Source organism: Syngnathoides biaculeatus, chromosome 6 (genome assembly GCF_019802595.1).
Source record: "Syngnathoides biaculeatus isolate LvHL_M chromosome 6, ASM1980259v1, whole genome shotgun sequence".
In the NCBI taxonomy this organism is placed as follows: Eukaryota; Metazoa; Chordata; class Actinopteri; order Syngnathiformes; family Syngnathidae; genus Syngnathoides; species Syngnathoides biaculeatus.
Genome location: NC_084645.1, coordinates 30,818,217 through 30,841,689, shown reverse-complemented (window position 1 = coordinate 30,841,689; position 23,473 = coordinate 30,818,217). Strand labels below are relative to the sequence as shown.

Below are 23,473 nucleotides of genomic sequence, written 5' to 3'. Positions count from 1 at the left end.
TAATACTGTTGATAACACATATTACAGTCTTAAATAAATATTTAACAATGTTTGACTTTGAATATTTTTTGGATTAAATATTTGTGCATAAAACATTTGTGCATAGTGCAGTTCATCCTCTACCTTTGGTGACTCTGTCCAGTTCTGGTCCACCTGAATTCATGAACAGTGATCGTATTTTGCTCCCACAGCATGTCATCCTCTGTGCCATCCTTGGGGTTTTTGGGGAAACATATTTTGAATCCCAAAAGTTTTGGTTTCGCAGCTCTCCTATGGCGTCAGGTGGGTATCAAAACAACGTGAGCTCAAACTACGTCCAAACGAGGGTAATGGGCACATAAAAAAAAAAAAAAGCGACGATTTCAATTGTGTGCGCTCTCATGTTTTTTTTTTTTTTTTTAATGAGCCCATGACGCTCGTATTACATAGTTTGTCCTCACATTGTTTTGATATCCACCTGAAGGGATCAAGGCGAGCGACCATTGTTTCGGAGTGCGGCGCTACTTCCAGGTTGGCGGCGTCCTCAGCACGAGAGATGACAAATTTCTTTTAAAAGCAGCTGCACAACTAGCCATTGTTGTCGACATTTTTTGTCCCGGTTCAAGTTAAAACAAACTCACGGGCAGTCGTTTCTGATCTTTGATGCGGTAGCAACAAACATGCTACGCCAACGATCGTAAAATGCAAGCTCCCCAAGGAGGTCATAAAGTTCAGGTTGGGGACGCACATTACCGTAATAAATATAAATGTGTAACATAAGACATCGAATATCATATTGAAATGTATATGTATACCTTTTTTTACCACTCCATGTACCTGTATACAACTATACAATGTTTTTTTAAATTTTTCATCCATACCTAAATATAATGCGCTTTATTAACTTTTTGAAAAAAATTTGGGAAAAAATTTGCGCGTTATTTTCGAGAAATTACGGCACATTTTTTTTCAGATATACCACAAACTGTCATCCCATCCCATAGCTCGTTTTAAGATAACACAAGCTATCATCCGAAAGCAGTTTAACTTTTAAAACTCATTACCCTTAAGAATAAATGTTCTTCAGATTGAGTTCAGAAAAATGCACCAGAAGTACACATGTACACGTTGTACACCCCCTTTCCCCCCTCATCCTGGCAGTTCTGCATCAGTCCATGCACATAGCTTGGATAGGACAGTTCTGGCTTGGGTGTTGGTCTGTATAAGTTAAAGGCACACCCCAACCATGGTTGGTATCACTCTTTTGGAATGCAAAATGCAACCGTTAAGACGCATTGAAGAGAGGCCTTGCCCATTAGCAGCGGTTGTATGGAGAGGCTCAGTGATTGTCGTCGGAATGGATGACCAGCATTATACACGAGAGCTGGTGTCATAAGCCTCTTCCTTAGGTTAGAGATCTTTTATCATCCTTAATGCAGTTGGTCTCGCTCCTACTCCTTCCATCTGTCTTCTCTGTTTTTCGTCCTCAAAAAATGCTTCTTCTCTTTGAGGTACAAACACAATAGTAACATTCTATAATGTTTGCTAACAACCCAAGCTAAACGTAGCTCCTCCCCATTACATAAAGATGTTAGTCTTTCAGGCGAGGTGTATCACTTCAATATACGTGCTTCACACTACTTCCTGACTTTCTTTAGGCCTTACTGTCATTTTGGGTCGCAGATGAGCAAGAGCCTATGAAGCCTGATTATGGGCAAGTGGCCTGGCACACCCTGGACTGGCTGCCACTTGCCAGTCAATGGGTTGTTTTCACTGACGTCACATTTTTTTGCTGAACAACTCCGCGCCGCCATTTAACCTCTCTACCTAACACGTACCCAGTCCCGGGCATCTCGGGACTCAAGTAAACAACCGAGGACTTGCTAACCATCAGAGAGCCTTCTTCTGACTTTTTTTTCGACAACTCTCGTCAATTCGCTGAAGCTTTTTCCAGAGTTACTAGTCGGCAGGCTCTTCAAAGCCTCGCGATCCGGTACACAAGTCCGGCTGCGTAAGCGGGGACATTGTCTAACGCTTCCAACAAAAGACTTTGGCTTTGTGGACGATTGCCCGACGCTGCTGTCCCGCTGCCCGGTCTCAACCACCATCGTGCTGATGTGTCGCCGAGCTGAGCTAACAAGCTTAATCAATGCTCTTTTCAGAAGGCCAACGTTATAGTTAAGATCCTTTTTTTGTTAGTCACTTGAAAGATTCGAGAATTTTGTGAAATACTGGATTTGTTTATTCTTTTGTCTTTCTGCCATTGTCATCAAATTTTAAACAAATAATAAACATTTCGCTTTGCTTGTGGTGAACTAATATACAGGTTTTACTTTTTGAAAACAAATGGAATAAATGGAGTTTCCCTCGATATTAAAAAAAATAATAATATTCCACCGCCTTTCGCTTTCCGTGTTAGCATACAGGTAAGTGCTCTTCCTTCGTGATTTCTGTAATAAAAGATCAGGGGCACAATACTGCGCTTTTGTGTCGCAGTCTTGAGTTCCATGATGTTTTATGCCACGGTAGCCTAATACTCAGTCTGGGCATGATGTGCTGTCAATCGCGTCTTCAATAAATCCAGTTAGAAACATAATGTCCTCCACCTAGCGTATGTATGAGTTACGGAGCTCAGGGATCGAAAATGGCTGCCGAGTGACGTCACCTGAAAACAAGCCATACACAAACAACCATTCACATCAAATTCACAACCATGGACAATGTTGAATCTTTCATTAACCGAAAACATATGTTTTGGGTGTGTAGGAGAAAGTTGGAATAGTGAAGAACACCCAAAACACTCAAGCATGAACAGAAGATTCAAACCCATAACCTAAGAACTGTGAGACTATAAGTAAACTATAAGCAGCCTGACTTTTCTTGGAGAAGATGTCGTTGAAATTAATACAAACAATTAAAGGCAACCTGATTTGTTTGGAGAACAACAATTGGGAGACATTGTAATCATCTACAAGCATGCATTTCTTCTCTTTGGTCAGATTCATGCGTCTGTATATTGGCAGCAAGTCCTTTTTCCCCCCTCCTGGGGCAGAGACATTGCCAAAAAAATGTACATCTGGATTGTAAAAGAACGAAGAAAGATCCCCATTGCAATGCCTTGCGAATTCTAGAAAGCAAACGAAACAGACGAAAATGTCGGCTGTGCGCAACTAAGCCCCAGCGCTAATAATGTGTTCCCTGTTTGACGGAAGGTGTCGTCACGGCTTCCCTCTTAAGAATTCCGTTACGTAAAGTTTGCTCTTTTTTTAGCGGGCCAGGTCACGACATTGGCTGGAGTAAGTCACTTAGCTGTAAGGTCAGGCGGCAGTCAGCTGACGACTGCCTCATGATAGCCCGACGCTTTTAAAGGGCCTCATCATCCGTCAAACGGGTCTAAATTACAGTCATGCATTTACATATATACATCACCGCCGTGTTATATTTGTAGTGGCTTTCTCTGGATTGTACCACGCTCGTTATAACTGCCGGCGAAGAATGTTAGCGTGTGTGTGAGAGACGGCGGTCTCCCAGGCATCAGACACATGACCGGAATGACGGAGTTCTAGCTTGACAAGCTTTTTTCAATGTTGTTCTTTGTTCTACTTATCGTGTGCTGTGACCCGGTTCTGCTCAAACCCTGATCATTGCTCCAGTTGCCAATGTTTTCCATTTCTGTCCTCCTTACGTATGATTGGTGCGTTTTTCAGTTGTGAGGTTCTGCAAAAAGTATTTGCGAGTAGGCTTGTGATTGCCGCTTATTTGGGCAAACTCCTGAGCAGGAGTTTGTCAAAGGATGATCCCTGGAACCCTCTCAAAATGACAGTTTCAAAGCAAAATGGTAGAATCCCTGTTCAATTTCGGGCAAGGGTTCTTGAGACTTGATACCTGTTCTGATTTACAGTATGTTATAATGGGCGTCCACCCAGTTTGTCCACATTATCTGGTTATCTGGGTACTTGTCATCTTAACGGGTTAAAAATAACTTGGTTTTCTTGTCCAAGGGTTCTGTAATGACAATAAGTCAACTTTGTCATATCTGGGATCCATTTAGCGGTCCCCAAATGATGAGAATAGCGGCCTGGGGTGTTCACAGCTAACCGTTAGCTCTGCTCTGCGCTGCGCTGCGACCGCCTCCGGTTTCTGGCAGTTCGGCGCTACAAGCCTCGCTCCCGTCGGCCGTCTCCTGTCTCCATTCAGCCGCTTCCAGTTTGTCATTATGATTCAATAGCCTTCGTGTTTTGTCCCACCCCCCCCCACCCCTATCGTACTACCAAATAATCTGTCTGCCTCGCTATGAGCCGTCTGACCTCATCTAGCTCCACTGCTCCGTGGGGAATAAATAGTATGATGCAGCATCTGGACAAATGGCATGGCATGCACGCACGCGCACACACAAAACGCAACATAGAGTCATGCAAGCATGTCCAGTGGGACCTTTGAGCTTTTGTGTAAAACGCTCCAAACAGGCAATTATGATTAGTAATAATTAAATGTTCTGGCCTTGTCTCTTGCAGTCAATTTCTACGGAGGACAACAGGGACCACCCTTGAAAAGGGAGGGGCGCGCATGGGGTGGATTACACTTTGATAAAAAGTTGTATACTTTTTTTTGTGGGTCAAAAGTCATATTTTCATGGTGAATTGTGAGATGTAAAAAGATGTATACCTTAGAGCCAAAAATGTTATAATATACATTTTATAATCTTGATGAAGAATGTATTTTATTTTCTTGAAGTAAATTTTATATTTTTTAAGGAAAATAACATTTTTAAGATTGAAAGGTTTTTTTTAAATAATATTTTTAATAAAATGTTGTATATTTTCACAGTAAAAAGTCAACTTTTTTTACATAAAGCTCAGATATTTTTAACATAGGTACTTGTATATAGTGAAGAAAGTTGGATTTTCAAAATAAAGTGTTTTCAAATTTTTTTCTGAAAATCATACAACTTTATTCTTGCAATGCAATGTTAATTGTGAAACATAACACTTCTCTTCTATCGCCACAATATCATTTTATTCATAATATTGTAACCTCAAATTTGAAAATGTACTACATTTTGTGTAAAAAAAATGGAACTTTATTCTTGAAAATACAATATTCATGTTGAAAAGATTCCTACTTTTTAAATGTTGAACAAAATGTTAATTTTGAAAATATGATTAAATGACTTTTTCCCCTTGAAAATATTTTCAACATGATCTAGATTACCTTATTTTTGTAATATTATAATCAGTCTCCTAGTGTTTTTTTTTTCTTTTTGTTTTCAGTGTAGCCGAGATGCGTTTTTATAATTTTGACTCGCACTTCCAGTGATTGAATTAGGGATTGTTGTGCGGTTTTACAGACCTCAGGAACGTCGCCGTCGGGACCTGTTCGGCCTTGCGAATGGCACTGCATTATACGAGGGCAGCTCCGGTGGCAGGGGCAACACTACGCTCGGCCCGAACGTTAACAAAACGGACGGGATCCCTCCGATTATGGAATACCCGTTCTTTGAAGAAAAGAGCACCTCGGAGAGCGCAGAGATCCCCAACCTGAGGCCCTTCACCGTCTACCATATCGACATCCACGCTTGCAACGAGGAGGTGGGCCACTGCAGCGTGGGCGCTTTCGTCTTTGCTAGGACCAAGCCTGCAGGTGAGAATCTACAGTGGTACCTTTACATACAAAATTAATTCGTACCGGAAGTTGTTTCGTAACCTGGATTTTTCCTAAGTAGAAGCACATTTTACATGTAATTAGACTAATCCGTTCCAAGCCTCGTGACACCACCCCCCCACCCCACATTACATGATGTAAACAATAATAAAACAAACGTAAGTTAATTTACCTTTGACGTTGAGCGACGATGCAAAGAGAAGGGTGAGTGGCCAAGCAAAAGGCATCGCGGGGGACGGAGGAGGAGACAAACGTTTTCCACCTGAGAGAAAACATACGTAGGAATGGATGCACGCAAGGTTCACGGGGCCCATGGTGAAGAAAGATGAATGAAACGAAAAAGTTGTACTTTAGCAATGTGGGATAGCGTGTGATACGGTGACGCTCGAGTGTCCAAGGGAAACGAAAAGCGTGTCGTCTCTCCTAGCCATTGGGATGCTAGGAAGATGCTACGCTGATAGCCAATGGGAGAGCAGCTCTATCGCGCCACTTTCAAACCGAGATACAGGATGTTTATGTTCGGTGGCTATGGGGGCTGCGAATCCAGCGCCTATTTTGTCCTTTCATGTCCTGAATTTTCCTTTGCATCTAAAGATGATATTTTTCCGAGGAGGCATTTCGTAACCTGAATTTATTTGTAACTAGAGACGTTCGTAAATAGAGGTACCACTGTATTAGAATAGAGCTTGTGGACGTACGTCATCAAATCATGTGACTGGCCGGAAGTGTAGGTCAAACAAATAATTCTTCAATGCTAAGTCGGTTGGAGACAACACGAAAATATGTCTTATAGCACAAAGCCCAGAGTTTTGTCCGATACCGTTAAACATTTAGAAGGTGACAATAAACAAAGATACGTGGAAAAATGAGAGACGCTTGGCATAGAGGACCCATATTTAATGCCAAAGTCGTTGTTTTCGCTGACAAGAAATTGGCCTATTAACCAGCTTCCGCATGTCTTAGACAACTGGATCTACACATGGATCTGGTGAGTAAGTCGTCGAGATTTACACGGAAGTGTTTGAAAGCGTAGAAAAGTCTGGACGGATACAAATACTTCGTTGGTGGATCTGTTCTCGATCAAGAATAAATCCCACATAGGGATGGAGCCACTCCAATTTTTTCAATACAAATGCCAATATTTAAATAAATGACCCCTGGTTTTACACAAACTCGCATTCATTAACTATGATTGGAAAAAAAAAAAGAAAGCGAGTCTGCTCCTCCGTACATGAAGCATGTTGCGGCCACACGTTAAACTTTGGTAAACTTCTCCGTGACAGATTTTTTATTTTTTTTTAAATATGCATTGTTCTCAAATGAGTCCAATGTGTATTTAAGAAAACAAAATAAATCGCTGGGATAGGCTTCAGCCCCCGTACACGGAAGCGCGGTGCGGCCACACATTGAACTTTGGTAAACCTCTGTGTGATCGACGGTTTATTCAGTGTCCCCCACACTGTCGAGCAGCTCTTTTTGACCGGCAATATGGCGCCGTGAAAACGGTGACGTCACGTGCACGAGCTCGATGTATTATAAGAGCTTCGTTAGGATGTTTAACATGTTTTTTTGTGCAGACAAAGCTGACGACATCCCCGGGAAAGTTCTCTACGAGATGAACGACAAGACGGAAGGTTGCGTGCTGCTGCGTTGGCCCGAGCCCGTCATGCCCAACGGACTCATCCTGATGTACGAGATCAAGTACCGTTTGGGAGCAGAGGTGAGTCGCGAGTTGCATTTAGTCATTGGCTGGAAGCGATGAAGTACAAATACTTTGTGCAAATGTTTCAGGTGTGTGTTCTTAGTATTTTTTCTGACGACTTTTTTTCTTACTTGCGTCATTTGTAAACAGATACGTGTACTTTCTATTCCTTACTTGGTTACAATAGATTTGTTACTTTGTACAGCCTCTGCGAATTACAGAAGATTGTTTGATTTGTCCCAAAGTTTTGAGTCAAATACCGTCACTTAGTCAGTTTTTTTTGTGAAGAAGAAGAATTTTAGCACAATCCGCCATTTGCCCAATGTCAGGTGACCAAATCTGGAAAACTGGTTAGCGGGCTTCCTATGTAAGATGCGCTCAGGTTGATGACCCTATGTTTTACATTTAAAAGAAAAAAAATGGCTTCTGTTTATGAACAAACGTAAAATGCAGTGCATTTATATTATTTGAAATGCAAATATAATACGATGTATGTAAACACGAACAAAGCCTAAATATCATATATCGTATGTTGTCTTTGGTGGGTCTGTGATGTCATCTTGAGTTGAAAAACTCAGAAAGCCGCCACCACTGTATGTCTTTCTTTTTTTTTCCTGATCGTATCTCTCGATGTGCTTTGCTGCGTTTCAGCCCGAGAAGCACGAGTGTGTCTCTCGCGAGCAGTATCGCAAGCACCAAGGCGCTCGTCTCACCAACCTGGGCTCGGGGAACTACTCGGCCTGCGTTCGAGCCACGTCTCTGGCGGGCAACGGCTCCTGGACGGAAAGCGTGTCATTCTACGTGCCGCCGCCCAAACGTAATACAACGCGGGAAAACGGCGATTGTGGGAGGCGGTTGTCCACCCGTGCTGATTGCTCTTATGTCCTCCCAGGAGACAACGCTGCCACCCTCTATCTGATTATCATCATTCCCATCTTTGTGATTCTCTTCATCATCGGACTCTGCACCATCCTCTTCTTTGTTAACAAAAAGAGGCAAGTACGCGTCACCAAATATTGTCCCTTTGTACCTGTGGCGATAAAACTTTTGTGGTCATGGGCCACATTTGAATATATTAAATGGGTTGGGCCTGGTCCTCCGGAGATTACCGTAATTTCCAGTCTATGAACCGCGACTTTTTTCACACGCTTTCAACCCTGCGGTTTATGTGGTGATGCGGCTAATTTGTGCATTTTTTCTGACGGACGCAAGGGGGCACTTGAGCGGAAAAGGCAAGAGTGAGACTGGTAGAATACATGTGCCGAGGAAGTGACTTTTACCGGTCCGGCTCTGTTAGCCCCGCGCTAGCATGTTACTGCCGTGTCTCAGTCATTTTTACCGGTATATATATATTTTTTCAACCGGCCCTGTTAGCACGGCCCTAGCGTTAGCATTAGTACGGCGCTAGCATTAAACTCTCTGTGTATTGGTGTGATGGTCAGAGCGCTCCTGGAGCTGCTAAGTCTCTTTATGGGTAATGCGCGTATATTTTGTAAACTTCCGGCTATTCTGAAACATCCCCATCCATGCTTAAACATGTGCCAATCGGCAATTTGTCGCGAGTGTTCATGTTCGCTATGGATGTCTCAGAAAGACGAACACAGTGAACGTACATATATGTGTACAACTTTTTTATCGACGTTTGTTTTAAGGGTAGGTTAGGGTTAGGTTATAACGTATGTTGGTTCCCTCAATGTAGAAGAAGGGGAACTATGAGATCGTGAGATTTCCAAGTAAGCGTCTGCTACGTACCCAGAGTTCCCCTGTTAGTTAGTCACTCATGCGCACTTATCACAAGGAGACTTTTCAGCACGGGGGAGCTCTCAGACCATTACACCATCTTTGTAAATATCTCGTGTTTCAATGTGGGTTTCAATGCGGGGACTTGCGGCCTTTATACAGGTGCGGTTTATGTCTTTTCCAAATGGTATTTCCTTTACAAATGTACTGGGTGAGGCTTACAACCAGGTGCGCTCTCTCGGCCGGGAATTATGGTAGTTTTTTTGTTTTTTTAAAGAGTTAAAAAGTCATGACCAGACGTGACCAAGATGAGCGGTTTGATGTGTGTTCAGAGGCACAGGGAGATGCACCTGATTTTCAAAATAAGACTCGGATCATTTTTTTGTCTTTGTTTCTCTGTGTTAGTTTTCCAAATACAATCTCAAGACTTTTAAACCTTGGTGTATATTCTGTCAACAGGAACAGCGATCGACTGGGGAACGGAGTTCTTTACGCCTCAGTCAATCCAGAGTACTTCAGCGCTGCAGACAGTAAGCAGCATCCTAAATAGCTAAGATCCTCTCATTTCATGTTTTCGCGGCTCTGACCCGCTGGTGTGGCGCGACAGTGTACGTCCCGGATGAGTGGGAGGTACCGAGGGAGAAGATCACCATGCACCGGGAGCTGGGCCAGGGCTCTTTCGGCATGGTCTACGAGGGCATCGCCAAGGGAGTGGTGAAGGACGAGCCCGAGACCCGGGTGGCCATCAAGACGGTCAACGAGTCGGCCAGCATGAGGGAACGCATCGAGTTTTTGAACGAGGCGTCCGTCATGAAGGAGTTCAATTGCCACCATGTGGTAAGCGCAACGGAGGGGAAAAAGACACAGAAAGTGTCCCCAAAAAAGAAAAAAAAGAAAACACCTGACGAACCGCAACTAAAAATCAATGTGACATCGAACCCCAAGTCCCGAGATTTTACAGGAGTTCTGCAGGTCACAAGCGCTCCAAATTTTTGCATCCTGAGGCAAGAATCAGCCTCATTCAGCGTGATCTGTGTCTCATCAACTGCTCGAAGGATGTTTTGGCATACAGGATTCTCGCACTTCTTTTAAAATGCTTGCGTTGGAAGAAATAAATCACCAGCAATCGCAGCACTTTCGTGGGGCGATTACCGTTTTTAAGAAGCGTGAAGGAGCCATGTAATTAACATTTGGTCATCCTTAATGTGGCAGCAGGGGTGATCGGATTGAGACAGGAAGTCAGGCTCCACTGGTTCTAACCAAAGTTGATTTATCAGCGTCTTCTGTAACTGCTGCATCCTGGATTAGCCGTCCGTGAATCACAACGCAGTGTACAGACAGACAAACAACTGTTGACACTCACATTCACAGTGCTGTGCAATTTAGAGGCTCCAGTTAACAAACATACACGTCCTCTCAAGGGAAAATCTGAGCCAAGGTTTGAACATGAAGTTTTGACCGCGAGGCCCAAGTGCGAACAAACGCTAAGTCATTTCCAACCCTAAAACGAAAAGGTCACGGTCTGCTTTCTACGAGACTTACTGTCTTGTGATTGGTGTAGGTGAGGCTTCTGGGCGTGGTCTCCCAGGGACAACCCACCTTGGTGATTATGGAACTGATGACCGGCGGAGATCTGAAGAGCCACCTGCGTTCTCTTCGCAAAGAAGTATTATTTTGTCTTCCTTGAACACATTCTCGTGATCCATTTTGTAATTCTGACATTAAAAACCTCACCTGACCCTTCGTCGTCTCCTGCAGAACACCAACGTCCAGGTCTTGCCCCCGCTCAAGAAGATGATTCAGATGGCGGGGGAGATCGCTGACGGCATGGCGTACCTAAATGCCAACAAATTTGTCCACAGAGACCTGGCAGCCAGAAACTGCATGGTGGCGGAAGACTTTACGGTCAAGATTGGAGGTGAGAGAAGCTTCAGGGGTCTACGTTATTGAAAAAAAAAAAAAAAAAAAAAAATACGAGGACTTTAGTCAATGCCTTTAGCAGTCTGGAATGGATGAGCTTCATTCCCAACACTCCCCCCTTTCTTTTTCCTGCAGATTTTGGCATGACCAGAGATATTTACGAGACAGATTACTACAGAAAAGGAGGAAAAGGCCTTCTGCCCGTCCGCTGGATGTCACCAGAGTCGCTGAAAGACGGCGTATTTACTACCATGTCTGATGTCTGGTAGGAGAAAACACTTGATTGCATTTAAAGTCCCCCTCCAGCAAAAATAAGTAAATAAAAGTCTCATATTTGACACTAGCACATGATAAATAATGTATGTGGAAAAAATCGTTCTGACCCCAGCCTGTGCCTTTAATTTGATTTGCAATTTGTGTTACTATATTACCTCGCAGAAATGTTCCTGTAACACAAGGTTTCATCAGCTTGTGTGAGTGGGCGCATGGCAAAAGATTGCCCCCCCCCCCCACCCCCACCCGCAAGTCACAAGTCACGCCTTCTGACTCTAATTGGCTCTTTTTTCTCAGCCACGGTTGTTCCTTGCAAATACACTGTGGTGCACAAGATGGGTCCATGGATGGCTGATTATTTTGGGGGTGTTATTTATCATGGGTAAGGTTCTAATGAGGTTCAACAAATATGACAATTTTTTTTTTTTTTTTTTCAATTGAAAACCCCTTCAAGTCCATACAGGCCAGGGGTGGGCTAACTTTTGTGCTCAAGAGCCACACTTTTTTTTTTTTTTTTTTAAACAGAGACGTGCGGAGTTATTTAATCAATTGAAAGGCAGGTTTAAAATAGTGAAAATAATGTGTTGTCATTTAATATTATAATTTGATTATTCAGTAAAATGACTTTAAAAATGAGCAATTTACATGCAGCGTTTATATTTTATCATTACTTACAATATAATAATGTCCCCGTTTACATTTTAATTTACCTATTTTAGGAGTGGGGGGGTTGCTAAATTAACACAACCAATATTACGAGACTCTTGTTATGTAATAGCTGTAGAACCTCTCCCCATGATTGACTTTGCAGTCTTATAGCGCTGCATCATATTGCAATAAACAAAACCATTTTTTTGGAACATTGAGAAGGCTACAAACCTATGAAATGTGTAAGATTAAAATATTGGACAGGCTTGTATCTTTGGCTAAGTTATTATTGCCCAGGGCTAATTTTTTGCAACTTTCTGGTGGGGCTGCTGGATGGGTTTTTGTCATGTTAAAGATCCCTAAAGAGAAATGCATATGTCAGAAGGATCCATCCATTTTCTTACCCGCTTATCCCCATGAGGGTCACGGGAGTGCTGGAGCCTATCCCAGCTGTTCACAAGCAGGAGGCAGGGTACACCCTGAACTGGTTGCCAGAGACAAACAGACGCACTCGGAATCACACCTAGGGACAATTTAGAGTGTCCATTTAATATTGCATGTTTTTGAGATGTGGGAGGAAACCGGAGTGCCCGGAGAAAAGTCATCCAGGCACGGGGAGAACATGCAAACTCCACACAGGTGGGTCCGGGATCGAACCCGGGACCTCAGAACTGTGAGGCCAACGCTTTCCATCTATTCCATCGTGTCGCCTGTCAGAAGGATACAAACCCTTAATAAAATTGAGTCTTCAGGCATGATAAGGATCCCCCACACCCACCCAACCCCTAAAAAATAGATGATAAATTCACTTGAAGAATTAAGATAAATAGCAGGATGGACCCTACATAGGGAATAAAAATATGCTATTAGCTATTTGAAATACTTTATTTTCTCCTTGTCATGCTTTTGCGTTGTGGCGTTTTAGCGTGAACGGCAGCATGATTGCGGGGAACTAAAAGTGCCTGCAAACTTTTTTTTTTTTTTTTTTTTTTTCCCCAACTCCGAGTGTCCCATGTGTCAGTCCTTAAGAATGGCCTTAAACGCCTCCAGATGTTTCCCCCAAATGAGCGGGTTGCCTCGCCAGCACAGACTCCCATTCCACAAAATGCATCTTCCCCGTTTGATGTCGCGCGGCGCAAGAAGTCTGGCACGGCGGGCCCCGCAAAGTGGCTGACTATTTTCGTGACTCCGTTAGCTCGGGCCCGCGTGTCCTCGCTTGTTCCTGTTTGGAGAAAACCCCGCTTGCGAGGGCGAGCAAACAGCACGGTCCTCGTCAGTCACATTAAGAATTTCTTCATCGGGGAACAGGTTGGAGGGAAAACTGAGGTGACGTTCACTGTCGGCGCGGCGCAAACTCTTGTCCTTGGACGGAAAGTCAACATTATTCGCAACATTGCCAGCTGTCGCTCTGACTTCATCTCAAGTACATCTGCCAGATTATAAATAGTGGATTGCTAAAGTCTCTTCAAAGCGCTTGTCTCTGCAACCTTTTGTAACTTTTTTTTTTTTTTTAATATAATTGATCATGATGAGTAAGCGCAATGGTCGCGTGGTTAGCACGTCTGATTCTGCGTTCAAACCTCGACTCAAGGCCTTCCCGAGTGTGGTTTGCATGTTCTCCGCATTCTTGTGTAGGTGTTTTGTTACCACACAGTCCAAAAACATGCATGTCAGGTTTATTAAAGACAACCTTGTCCATAGGTGGTCATCTGAGTGTCAATTTCACAAGAGTCTATCTGTGAGGTTACAAAATAGACAAGTGGAATTGTAAAATCTTGGCAAAAAAAAACCGCCCAACTCTTTCTCATAATTAGGCCTCAAGCACCATGAGTCGGAATTGTCTATTTGGGGCTCTCGACGTACCTTAAAATGCACCATTTTTTGTGCAATTCAAGCGAGTATGTATGTAGAGGTCCAAAAGATGACCATCCAAAGGTTGCACGTCCACCTGAAAGGTCAAGAAAAGAAAAACCCGTATCATCAATGAAAATGAATGCGGGCGGATGCATGGATCGTAACAGAACCCATGAAAAAGTCTCAAGGACCCACGCATGGAATTGAACAAGAACTTGGCCGTTTTGGGAAAATTGCAGGATTCTTGCCTTGAGGAACTCCTTCGAAAGTATTCGCCTCACCAGAAACTAGAATAATCTACCTCAACTGCCTGTAGAAGAAGAGGAAGCCACCTCTAGCGTGTGTAGAAAACTGCAATAGTTTTTGGTGCCCTCAAAGCAGGACGCAACACCAACACAAATTATATATTTTTTAATTAAATAATTGATAATCTTTCACAAACAATAGCTGCAGGCAAAGGTCTTCCTTTTCTGAGGTCTGACAGTAGATTTTAAACATGTGGAGCAGAATCTACGATCACGAATAGATTAAAAGGCTGGACTGCTACTAGAGGAGAACGGCACAACTTCAGCGGTAAATCGAGACAAAAATGACACTGAAAGCAACAGAAAGACTGAAATAGTGTCTGACGGAGCCTTTCTGGATCTCTTCAACTCCGATACTTAAGACCATGACTTTAGTGGTTTCAATCAACAGGGGCAGGAGGAGGGGTAAAATCAAAGATTTTTGTTACGTTTGAGAAAATGTTACTGCCGTGATACAATCACTGTAAAGTATGGAAATAAACATTTACAAAGTCTTTCTGTTGCAAGATCTAATTTCACAACATAGCAGTAGGTCCAGTATATGCTCAGCTGCGGCTTGTGTATTGGGGGACACACACTACACAAAGCGGGCACGGCTGATTATCTGCTGCACACTGTTGTCCGGAAAATACAATATATCTTCTCATTGTATTTTATTTCAGTTTTGCTAAGGTAGCAAAATTGAGGGGCCTGGAGAAGTCCGCGCTTCCTCTGCCTTTCAGTGGATCACATTCCAAGTGAGGATTTGTTGGTGGTGTTTTGCAAACAGGTCGTTCGGCGTGGTGCTGTGGGAGATCGCCACCTTGGCAGAGCAACCCTACCAGGGCATGTCCAACGAGCAAGTGCTGCGCTTCGTCATGGAGGGAGGACTCCTGGACAAGCCTGACAACTGTCCTGACATGCTGTGAGTCTTTTTTTTTTTTTTTTTTTTGGCTTCATTTCCCAAGCTTTTTGATCAATGCAAAGTCATTAACCCACACACAACCTTAAAAAAAGACTTCATGCACATAATTAATTTGGATTTATATTTCATGATAAAAATGGAACCAGACATGACCTGAAATAATATTCAAATGCAAGCATGTTTTTAACAAGCCCGCCATAAAAGTATATTTACTCATGCTAATGATGACCTGACACCTGACAAAAATTCAACAACTTTCTCACGGATTGACAAACCCCAGTTTGGAAAGCGCTATTAAATGTGTGTGTGTGTGTGTGTGTGTGTGTGTGTGTGTGTGTGTGTGTGTGTGGTGGTGGGGGGGGTGGTGTCACCCGCCCTTGACTCTTGTTAATATTCTGCCTATTTTAAGTCATGGCTGGCGGTCAAGCTATCATGTGGTCCCCGCGTGCGTGCCAAGGCGAGACCCCGGGGCGGCGTCACAGCTTAAAAGCGTCCCGTTGATGACGCGACAACCGCTAGCTGGGGGGCGGAGAAGGGGCACCCCCCACCCCCCAATTCCCATGCCAGTCATTCCTGTCTGTTTGCCAATGTCTTTGCTCATTCATTCATTATTCGCCTGTCGGGGGGGGGGGGTTCTCAAACTTGTTGGGGACCACTTAAAGGGGAGATTTTTTTTTTTAATTACTTTTGTGTTTATTTTTTTTAATAATTAAACACAACTACCATGTGTACCTCCAAATTCCAGAGGAATGGCTTATTTTTTAGAAAAAACAGTTGAAATGCTACATTAGCAAATACATCTCTTTTTTTAAAGAGGTTTTTGTCATGTAAAAATATTTTTGGATTTTATTCTTTCAGCAGATTTTTTTTTTCAATATTTTCCCTCAATTTTTATTCTTTTTCTTTCTTTGGGGGTGGGTAAAACTAAACCGGAACATGCTTATTAGTGGTTTATCTCCGCTTATTCAAGAATTTGGCAGCCATTATAAATATTACTATTTATTTTGAAAGCATAATGGGGGTCAAATATACACAGATTTTTGCAATTTGTGGCCCGGTCCATATCCCTCAGACCGCCGGTGTCAAACTCAAGGCCTGGGGGCCAGATGTGGCCCGCCACATGATTTTATGTGGGTTAAATCATGTCTCAACTTCCGTGACTTTTGTTCAAATCTGAACCAAAATTTCAAATTGTCATATGATAAATGATGACATCGAGATATTGCAAGCATTTTTGTGAGGCATCAACAATAGTCAATACTTGATAGTTGACTTCTGATTCCAAAACTAGTTGGTGAATTTAATGTGTAAATTTGATGTGTCAATTCAAGATTTTCATGGTTTTCAGTCATAACGGCCGTCTGACAGAAACCGTAACTACAATGTGGCCCGCGATAAAAATGAGTTTGACACCCCTGCCCAAATTATTATGCAGCCCCCAGTTTGAGAACCACCGTGTTAGCAGACAAGCCGGTCTGTGACCTCAACGAGAAGGCATTCTGCCCACCCTCAGCTTTCCCTCCTCCTCTGCTCACCATGGCTAACAACACCTTAGAAAGAGAGCAAGTTGTGGATTTGGGGGTGGGGGCGGAGGGGGGCAGGGGCTGATGTTGTGCAGACACAAAGTTTTGGTTTCTATGGCAGCCTGACTGTGTTGTCCTGATTACAGCAGTGTGTGGATTGTGTTACAGAGGTGGTGTGCTGTGCTCGGTGGATGCGGGTGGGAGGTAGCGTGCAGTGATTTCAAAAGCAAAAATTGGATTAAAAGTGGTTACAAAGAAGTCATACAATACTCTGCATAATTTTCAGAAATAGCTATAATAACCCGACGATCAAGTATTAGTGGCACTTTTGCAAATTTTCATGAATACACAATTATGGCGTTGCGACATGGTGGGTGGGCAAAACTTGCGGTAGTCTGGGAACTCCGGCTGTAAAGAAAGAAAGCCACCAGAAAGACAGTCAAAGGCCCTCTACTGCGGGGTGACAACTTGTGTGGTGGATCGATCCTCAGACGAAAAAAAGCATTTTTCCAATCATCAAAACATTGATGGTATTTTCACCTGCGGAAGCAGCGCTTCAACACTTAGTCGTCAAATTACACAGCCGAGAATAAAGTGCAACTCCAGACAGGAAGGGCGCAGCCGAGATTCGAACGCTGAACTTCAGAACTCAAGAAACGGATGTGCCATGCATTCCAACGTGGTGTTGATGTAAAAAAATAATATACAGTGGAACCTCACAATTTGAGCATAATTCGTTCCTGTGAAGTGTTCAAAGACCTAGTTGTTCAACATCCGAAACATATTTTCCTATAGCAAATAAGGTAAATGAGTTTAATCCGTTCCCAACCGCCAAATAGTAAATTGCTATTTTAATTCCTATTTTTGTAAAAACATACACCCTACATTTAAACAATAATAAATGCATACACTTAAAGCAACTTAAATGTCTGTAATTTACCTTTTTGCTCTCTGTGTGATGGCATCGGAAGGACTCGAGAGGGAAGGAGGAAGTGTCGAAATCACTCTCCATGATTTGACTGTTTAATTCTCCAATAGCGTGGCAATTCCTTTGTAATGCTAGTCCTTCCTTTGGCAATACCAGCTGCCTTTTATTACATTTTTGTTCTTTCGAAAAGTCGAAAATAGTCGACTAAGCCGTACGATGCTTGTTGGCAAGAGTCGTAACAAACACGCATTTCCTTCTTTAGATCCACTATGGTTTGCTCAACTTTCTTTTTCCTTCGACGTTGGTCACGCCGCTGCCTTTCTTTGTGCCCATGGCAAAGAAAATACTGGAAAAATAAAAAAACAATCTTGAGAAACACGAGCAAAGGTCCAGGCTCACGCTATGAGCAATAAAATGACTGCACGACTCCCAAGTGAGCAGCGACTCGTCTCGGCATTCGTCATCGGTCCGCTCGAGCCGGCTCTCCACTCAATATTGATTTCGCTTTGGACAGACGTTGGGAAAATGAGAACTGGGCCAAAAACCAAGGCGTTTTTTCCACAGATTTTTGGGGTCGAAAAACGATTTGTTACAACTAGTGAAACGTTCGTATTCCGAGGTTCCACTGTATATAGATTTGTCACATGTTATACACTGCGAAAATACTTTTGGCAATATCGGTTCCATGCATTTGTGGATTTAACGCAGTGATGCCTTGAGATACGAGTTTATTTTGTTGTGTGACCGCGCTCGTAGCGTACCCCTTTAAAATCAAACAACTTAACTGGGGGTCACTTGTGGGTTTCAAGCAAGAAGAACTCGAAATATTTGGATTCCCGCAGCAGCTGATTTTGGCGCCATACACGCCTGGCCCGAGTCGCTGCTTAAATTTGGAACACAGGAGCGGACAACTTTGAATAGTTCCACGTCGTCCGGGTCTTCTTTTGGACCGAGTAGCTCGGGGTTTTCCTCCTCCGCATGCAAACGAGCCTCATATTCAAGTGATTTATGAAGGAGAGTCACGTCATCGCTTGCCGAAATGAATTATGACGGGGATGTTCCCCACGGGGGCGCGTCGGGAGCACTTTTTTATTGCTGCACATACAAAAATGTATGCATGAAGTCGACAAGTTAAAGTGACATTTTTTTTTTTCAGGAAATGGCACAAGAAATTAGAGATTTAATTCAACATTCACGTCCAAATTCATACTCGGGCATTTCCAGTGTTGATGATGCAACATGTTACCAGCATCCTTTACTATGGTCCAAAAATAATGTGCGGTAGTTCCTCAACATTCTCCAAAAAAGGTTAGGGAGTTTTAGTATTTTCTCTAAACTAAAAAAAATATACATTTATAAGTATTTTAACATCTCCAGTTATAATCAATGTACAGTTATTGTTTTCAACGGAGCCCCTAAAGGGACATTGAAAAAAAAAAAAAAACTAACTGGTTTCTCCTTGTAATGAGAAACGTTCTCATTGTAATGAGTAACTTTCTCATTGTAATGAGTAAGTTGTCCATTGCATGTGTGCATGTATCAAAGACCCTTATTCCTTATTCAGGAAGCTACCGCTAGCAGGTATATAAGCTAGGACCCATAGGTAGGCGTTTTTTGACACGCTCATTGTAATGAGTAACTTACTCATGAGTAACTTACTTATTGTAATGACAAAGTTATTCATTACAATGAGAAACCAGTTAGGTTTTTTTCCAGTGTCCCTTTCGGGACGCCGTAGTTTTCCTAAAAGACAAAAAAAAGAAAAACAAAATGACAAGCAAATATTATTCAATAATGTATTCAACACAACGTGTTCAATGTCCAATAAAAATCCAGGATTTGTCATCACTTTGCTCAAAGGAATATAAAAAATAACAACAAATTAAAATAAATATTGTCATTTAATTCTTTTCCCATTTTTATCGGAAATTATTTTTCTATATCTTTTTCAAAACAATTACAAAACTACAGGGCCAAAGGGCTGATCTTACAAAATTAATAACTCATTTATTTTAATCGGCCAATAAGATCAGGGGTTTTAAACTCCTGCCAGCAAAAAGATATTTCTATTCAGATTTATTAATATTTAAAACAGAATTATTATTATTATTATTATCATCCACTTTAGAGGTTGGATTTTTTTTTTAATGAATGATTTTGTGCTTAACCGTAGACTGCAGGGCTAAAAAAACTGTCAAGAGCACTTTATCGTAATAATCCGATGTCATCGGTAGCAATAAAATTGTCCCCCTAAAAAATGTGATCTATTTCGGGTGTTTACAACTTGGCATGTTATCAAAAATGTTTTCTGGCAAATGACGAAACGAGAGATGCGCAAATGTCACCGCACGCTACGTTGATTCTTTGCTAATGTTGCCCGTGAAGATGGCCGTGAAAATCCGCCCCCCTGGCTGTTTTAAAAATTTACCCCCCGTCCTTCTTGTCGCCAACACTGATCAGGACCGATGACTTAGTGCGAAATTGGAATTATGGGATGACGACAGAATCATTCTGCATGCACTGATACTGCATGTACACATTATTTAATGAATACACTTCAACATGTAGCATTATCATCGATGTAATAATTGATTATTATTTTTCAATACTGGATGACTTGTATGCATTTGCAGGTGTGCCTCCCGAAGCGATTTGATAACGGTTTATAAGACAATATTATTGAAATGTGGTATTTGCTGCCACCTGCAGGTAAGAAATGGAAGCAAACGATTCAGTTCAAACAGTCGGTGAACATTTATTGACATTTTTCGTGCAGGTTTTCGAGCTGAGATGATTCCATCATAATTTATCTTCTACTTGACATGCTCAAGATGAACTGCATTTGCAGTGATTTGGATCGATATCAAAATAATTTTTAAAAAGATGGATATCAGTCAGCTCGTACATTTAACTGTTAGCTTTGCTGTCATCAATAGATTTGTTCAGGAAAAATGTTCCTTACGCGTTGGGTGACGAGCGCAGTTCGGGCTCGAACCGAGAACCGCCTTTGTATTGTGCTCAGAACGCGGCGTACTGACCGGAGCGGTGGTTTTGGTGTGCGCAGGTTCGAGCTGATGCGGATGTGCTGGCAGTATAACCCCAAGATGCGTCCGTCCTTCCTGGAGATCATCAGCAGCATCAAAGAGCAGCTGGACCCCCCCTTCCGGGAAATGAGCTTCTTCTACAGCGAGGAGAACAAGCCGCCCGACACCGAGGAGCTGGACATGGAGGTGGAGAACATGGAGAACATTCCGCTGGACCCCGCCGCCACCATGCAGCCCCCGGTGGCCGCCCCCTCGGCGGGGTATGCCGCGGGCACGCCGCCGCCCTCCTCGGCCCAGCAGCCGCCCGCTGCCGCCGCCCCCCCTTTCTTGACGCCCGGCTCGCCCGGCGCGGGTCCCTCGGACGTCAAGCACGCGGGACACGGGGCGGCCAACGGGCCCGTCGTGCTGCTCGGGCCCGACTTCGACCAGATGGAGCCCTACGCGCACATGAACGGCGGCAGGAATAACGAGCGGGCGCTCCCCTTGCCCCAGTCGTCGGCCTGCTAATATCGCCCCCCCTCCCCTCCCCATCCTCCTCCACAGGGTAGCCCAGATCTCTCCTGCATCTCTGTGAAGTGACTTCTTCTACACAAGAGAGAGACTTGGTGTCTGTCCTTAAACAAGGAAGACTTCAAAAGACTAAAGAATATTTTCTTTTTCTTTTTCTTTTTTAAGCTTATCTGCCAGTAAAAGTCAACAGAAGAGCACTTTTTTCCCCCACCCGAGAGGACGATGCGGAGTGTGTATTTATATACAGATTCTCTCTTTAATAGCATTTCTCTCTTTTTTTTAATGTATCTTTTCACATCAGCGGACTCTCTCGTCGTACATTTTAGATATATAAAAAAAGGAAAAAACATTAGTGTGAGTGGAAGAAGATAAAAGAAGATGAGGCTGTTTTTTTAGTGAGTTGCCAAATGGAGGCTGCGCTTCAGAGTAAAGTGCATGTTGGGTAAAAAAAAAAAAAAAAAAAAGGGCGGCATTCGGGCTAAGAAATGACATCAACTACAATTGGAACAAAGCAAATCCCTCCAAAAAATGATTTAACGTCTAATTAATGTGATGAAAACTTTAATTCAAGCACTTCATTTGGTACAACTTCATTTCATATTTGTCATCCGTTTTTTTCATATATTTGAATATCAATATACCTGGAGGACCAATAATTCTAGTACACGTTTAGTCCCGTCTTTCAACGCAACCTGTTTGGAGGGGGCGGTCCTTTCTCGTGCATATGAGCCACTCCTTGCCCCGCCCCCTCTACTGTGGGGCCATTGCAGAGCACAGCTTTCTTTGTTATTACATTATACTACACATCACTTTCATTCTTATTGTGATTATTTCCTTGGCATGATGACTAAGCGTGGAGCTACTTTTGAGCCTCAAGTAAAAATAAATTCATATCGCTCAATCACGACTTGATTACACTTAGATAAGCGGTAAAATGTGGATTATCTGATCTGCCAAGTATTACAAAATGTTCCAAATCTTTCCCTTCTTAAACCATAATTGTACTTCCTCAACTAAATCCGCTTTCAATTTTATTAAGTTGACATTTTAAATCAAAGTTCATCAAAGAAAGAATTGGAAACTAAAGTAAAGCTGGTTCAAATAAAATCCAAATGAATCAAACAAATATTAAAATTAAACTTGGAATGAATGAAAATCAAGTTTGTTTTATATATAATCAGTTCCCTCTGGAAACATTTTTTTTTTAAATCTTTTTTGCATGTAATTTTCTCATTCTGCCACATCCAAACAACCACGTGAGCATAATTTGCGGGAAATTGAACAATGGATACATTACTTTTATTGGAATGTTCTGGACTCCTGCTGCCCAACTCATCCGAAAAGTTTTGTGGCTTTCTTTCGGTGGTCCTTTTGCCGTCATCTCCCAGCATGCACTTGACGCAGCAGACAGGAAGCACGACGTTGCACGTTTGACCATCTCTCACGGTTGACGGATTTTCATATCGCCCGGCAAACAAGTCGTCGGTTTGTCCCCTTTTGACATTTCTAAAGTGCGTTTGCCTCCGTGTGTGTGTGTGTGTGTGTGTGTGTGTGTTCATGACAAAGCTGCTATTTATTCTCTTTTCTCGGAAATCCTTCAGGTTTGCTATTTTAATGCTCTCCACTACTTATTTACAAATTATATTAAAAAAAAAACACAAAAAAAAGATTTTAGTTAGCAAATGTCTTTTTTTTTTAGACATTTCTCTGTATTTGTTTGTTGGATGTCTGAACTATTATTATTATTATTATTATTATTATTATTATTTGGAATGGACACCTTAGCTCCGTGTGTGAGCTTTCTTCTGCACCCTTTTTTTTTTTGTACTTTTTTGTGGTCTAGCACTGCGCCTCAGGGTGCGTCTCAATCTCAGGTCAAAGTTTAAAAAGGCTTTTCTTCTTTTCTCCACCAATGTTCTTCTTCTCTTCCTCCTCGCTCTTCATCTTCCCTTCTGTCTGTGCCACTTTTTTTTTATGAGCAACATTAACCAAATGTTTGTTTTTAAAGCCCAGTCAGGGTCTTGTCGTTTGCCTTAATAATGTTTTCTCACATTTCTCCTTTTCTTTTTTTTTTTTAGGGTTGGGGGGTGTTTTTGTTTTATTTTTTTAGTTAGTGAAACACACACTCCTACTGCCCTATTCAAGTGTTATTATTTCTTCTCAAACCAAATAAAGAATGACTACAATAGCGGAAAAGATATGTTTTGAATGATAATTTTGGAGAAAAAAAAACGTCTTAAAATGGAGGCTGTAAGTAATTGTGAAGGATTTTTCCTAAATTTTATTCTATTTTGCAAGATGTTTTCTTTTCCCCTCGGTAATTTATTTTTTAAATCATTTTTTTTCTTCTTCCTTTAATGATATCAGTTTAAATCACTGTATAAATGCTCCCGTGATTCAGTATAAAGATGAATTTTTTGGGGTATTTTCTTTGTTGGCATTTTTTTCCTCATCACAACACACACTACATTTTAGTTGCCAA

General features: G+C 42.3%; 1 protein-coding gene across 3 annotated transcripts in view; it reads left to right on the top strand.

The window, feature by feature from the left end:
• The window catches only part of LOC133502174 (insulin-like growth factor 1 receptor), a 142,021-nt gene extending 118,611 nt beyond the window's left edge, over positions 1-23,410 (top strand). For all 3 annotated transcript variants that reach the window (XM_061822658.1, XM_061822659.1, XM_061822660.1), the window contains 11 exons: positions 5,327-5,619; positions 7,218-7,360; positions 7,994-8,159; positions 8,235-8,337; positions 9,542-9,612; positions 9,690-9,919; positions 10,644-10,748; positions 10,841-11,000; positions 11,138-11,267; positions 14,852-14,986; positions 20,502-23,410. In XM_061822658.1, coding sequence (XP_061678642.1) covers positions 5,327-5,619; positions 7,218-7,360; positions 7,994-8,159; positions 8,235-8,337; positions 9,542-9,612; positions 9,690-9,919; positions 10,644-10,748; positions 10,841-11,000; positions 11,138-11,267; positions 14,852-14,986; positions 20,502-20,988 — 2,023 coding nt within the window. In that variant the 3' untranslated portion in view covers positions 20,989-23,410. The remainder of the gene's footprint in view (positions 1-5,326; positions 5,620-7,217; positions 7,361-7,993; positions 8,160-8,234; positions 8,338-9,541; positions 9,613-9,689; positions 9,920-10,643; positions 10,749-10,840; positions 11,001-11,137; positions 11,268-14,851; positions 14,987-20,501) is intronic.
• The last annotated feature ends 63 nt before the right edge of the window (positions 23,411-23,473 follow it).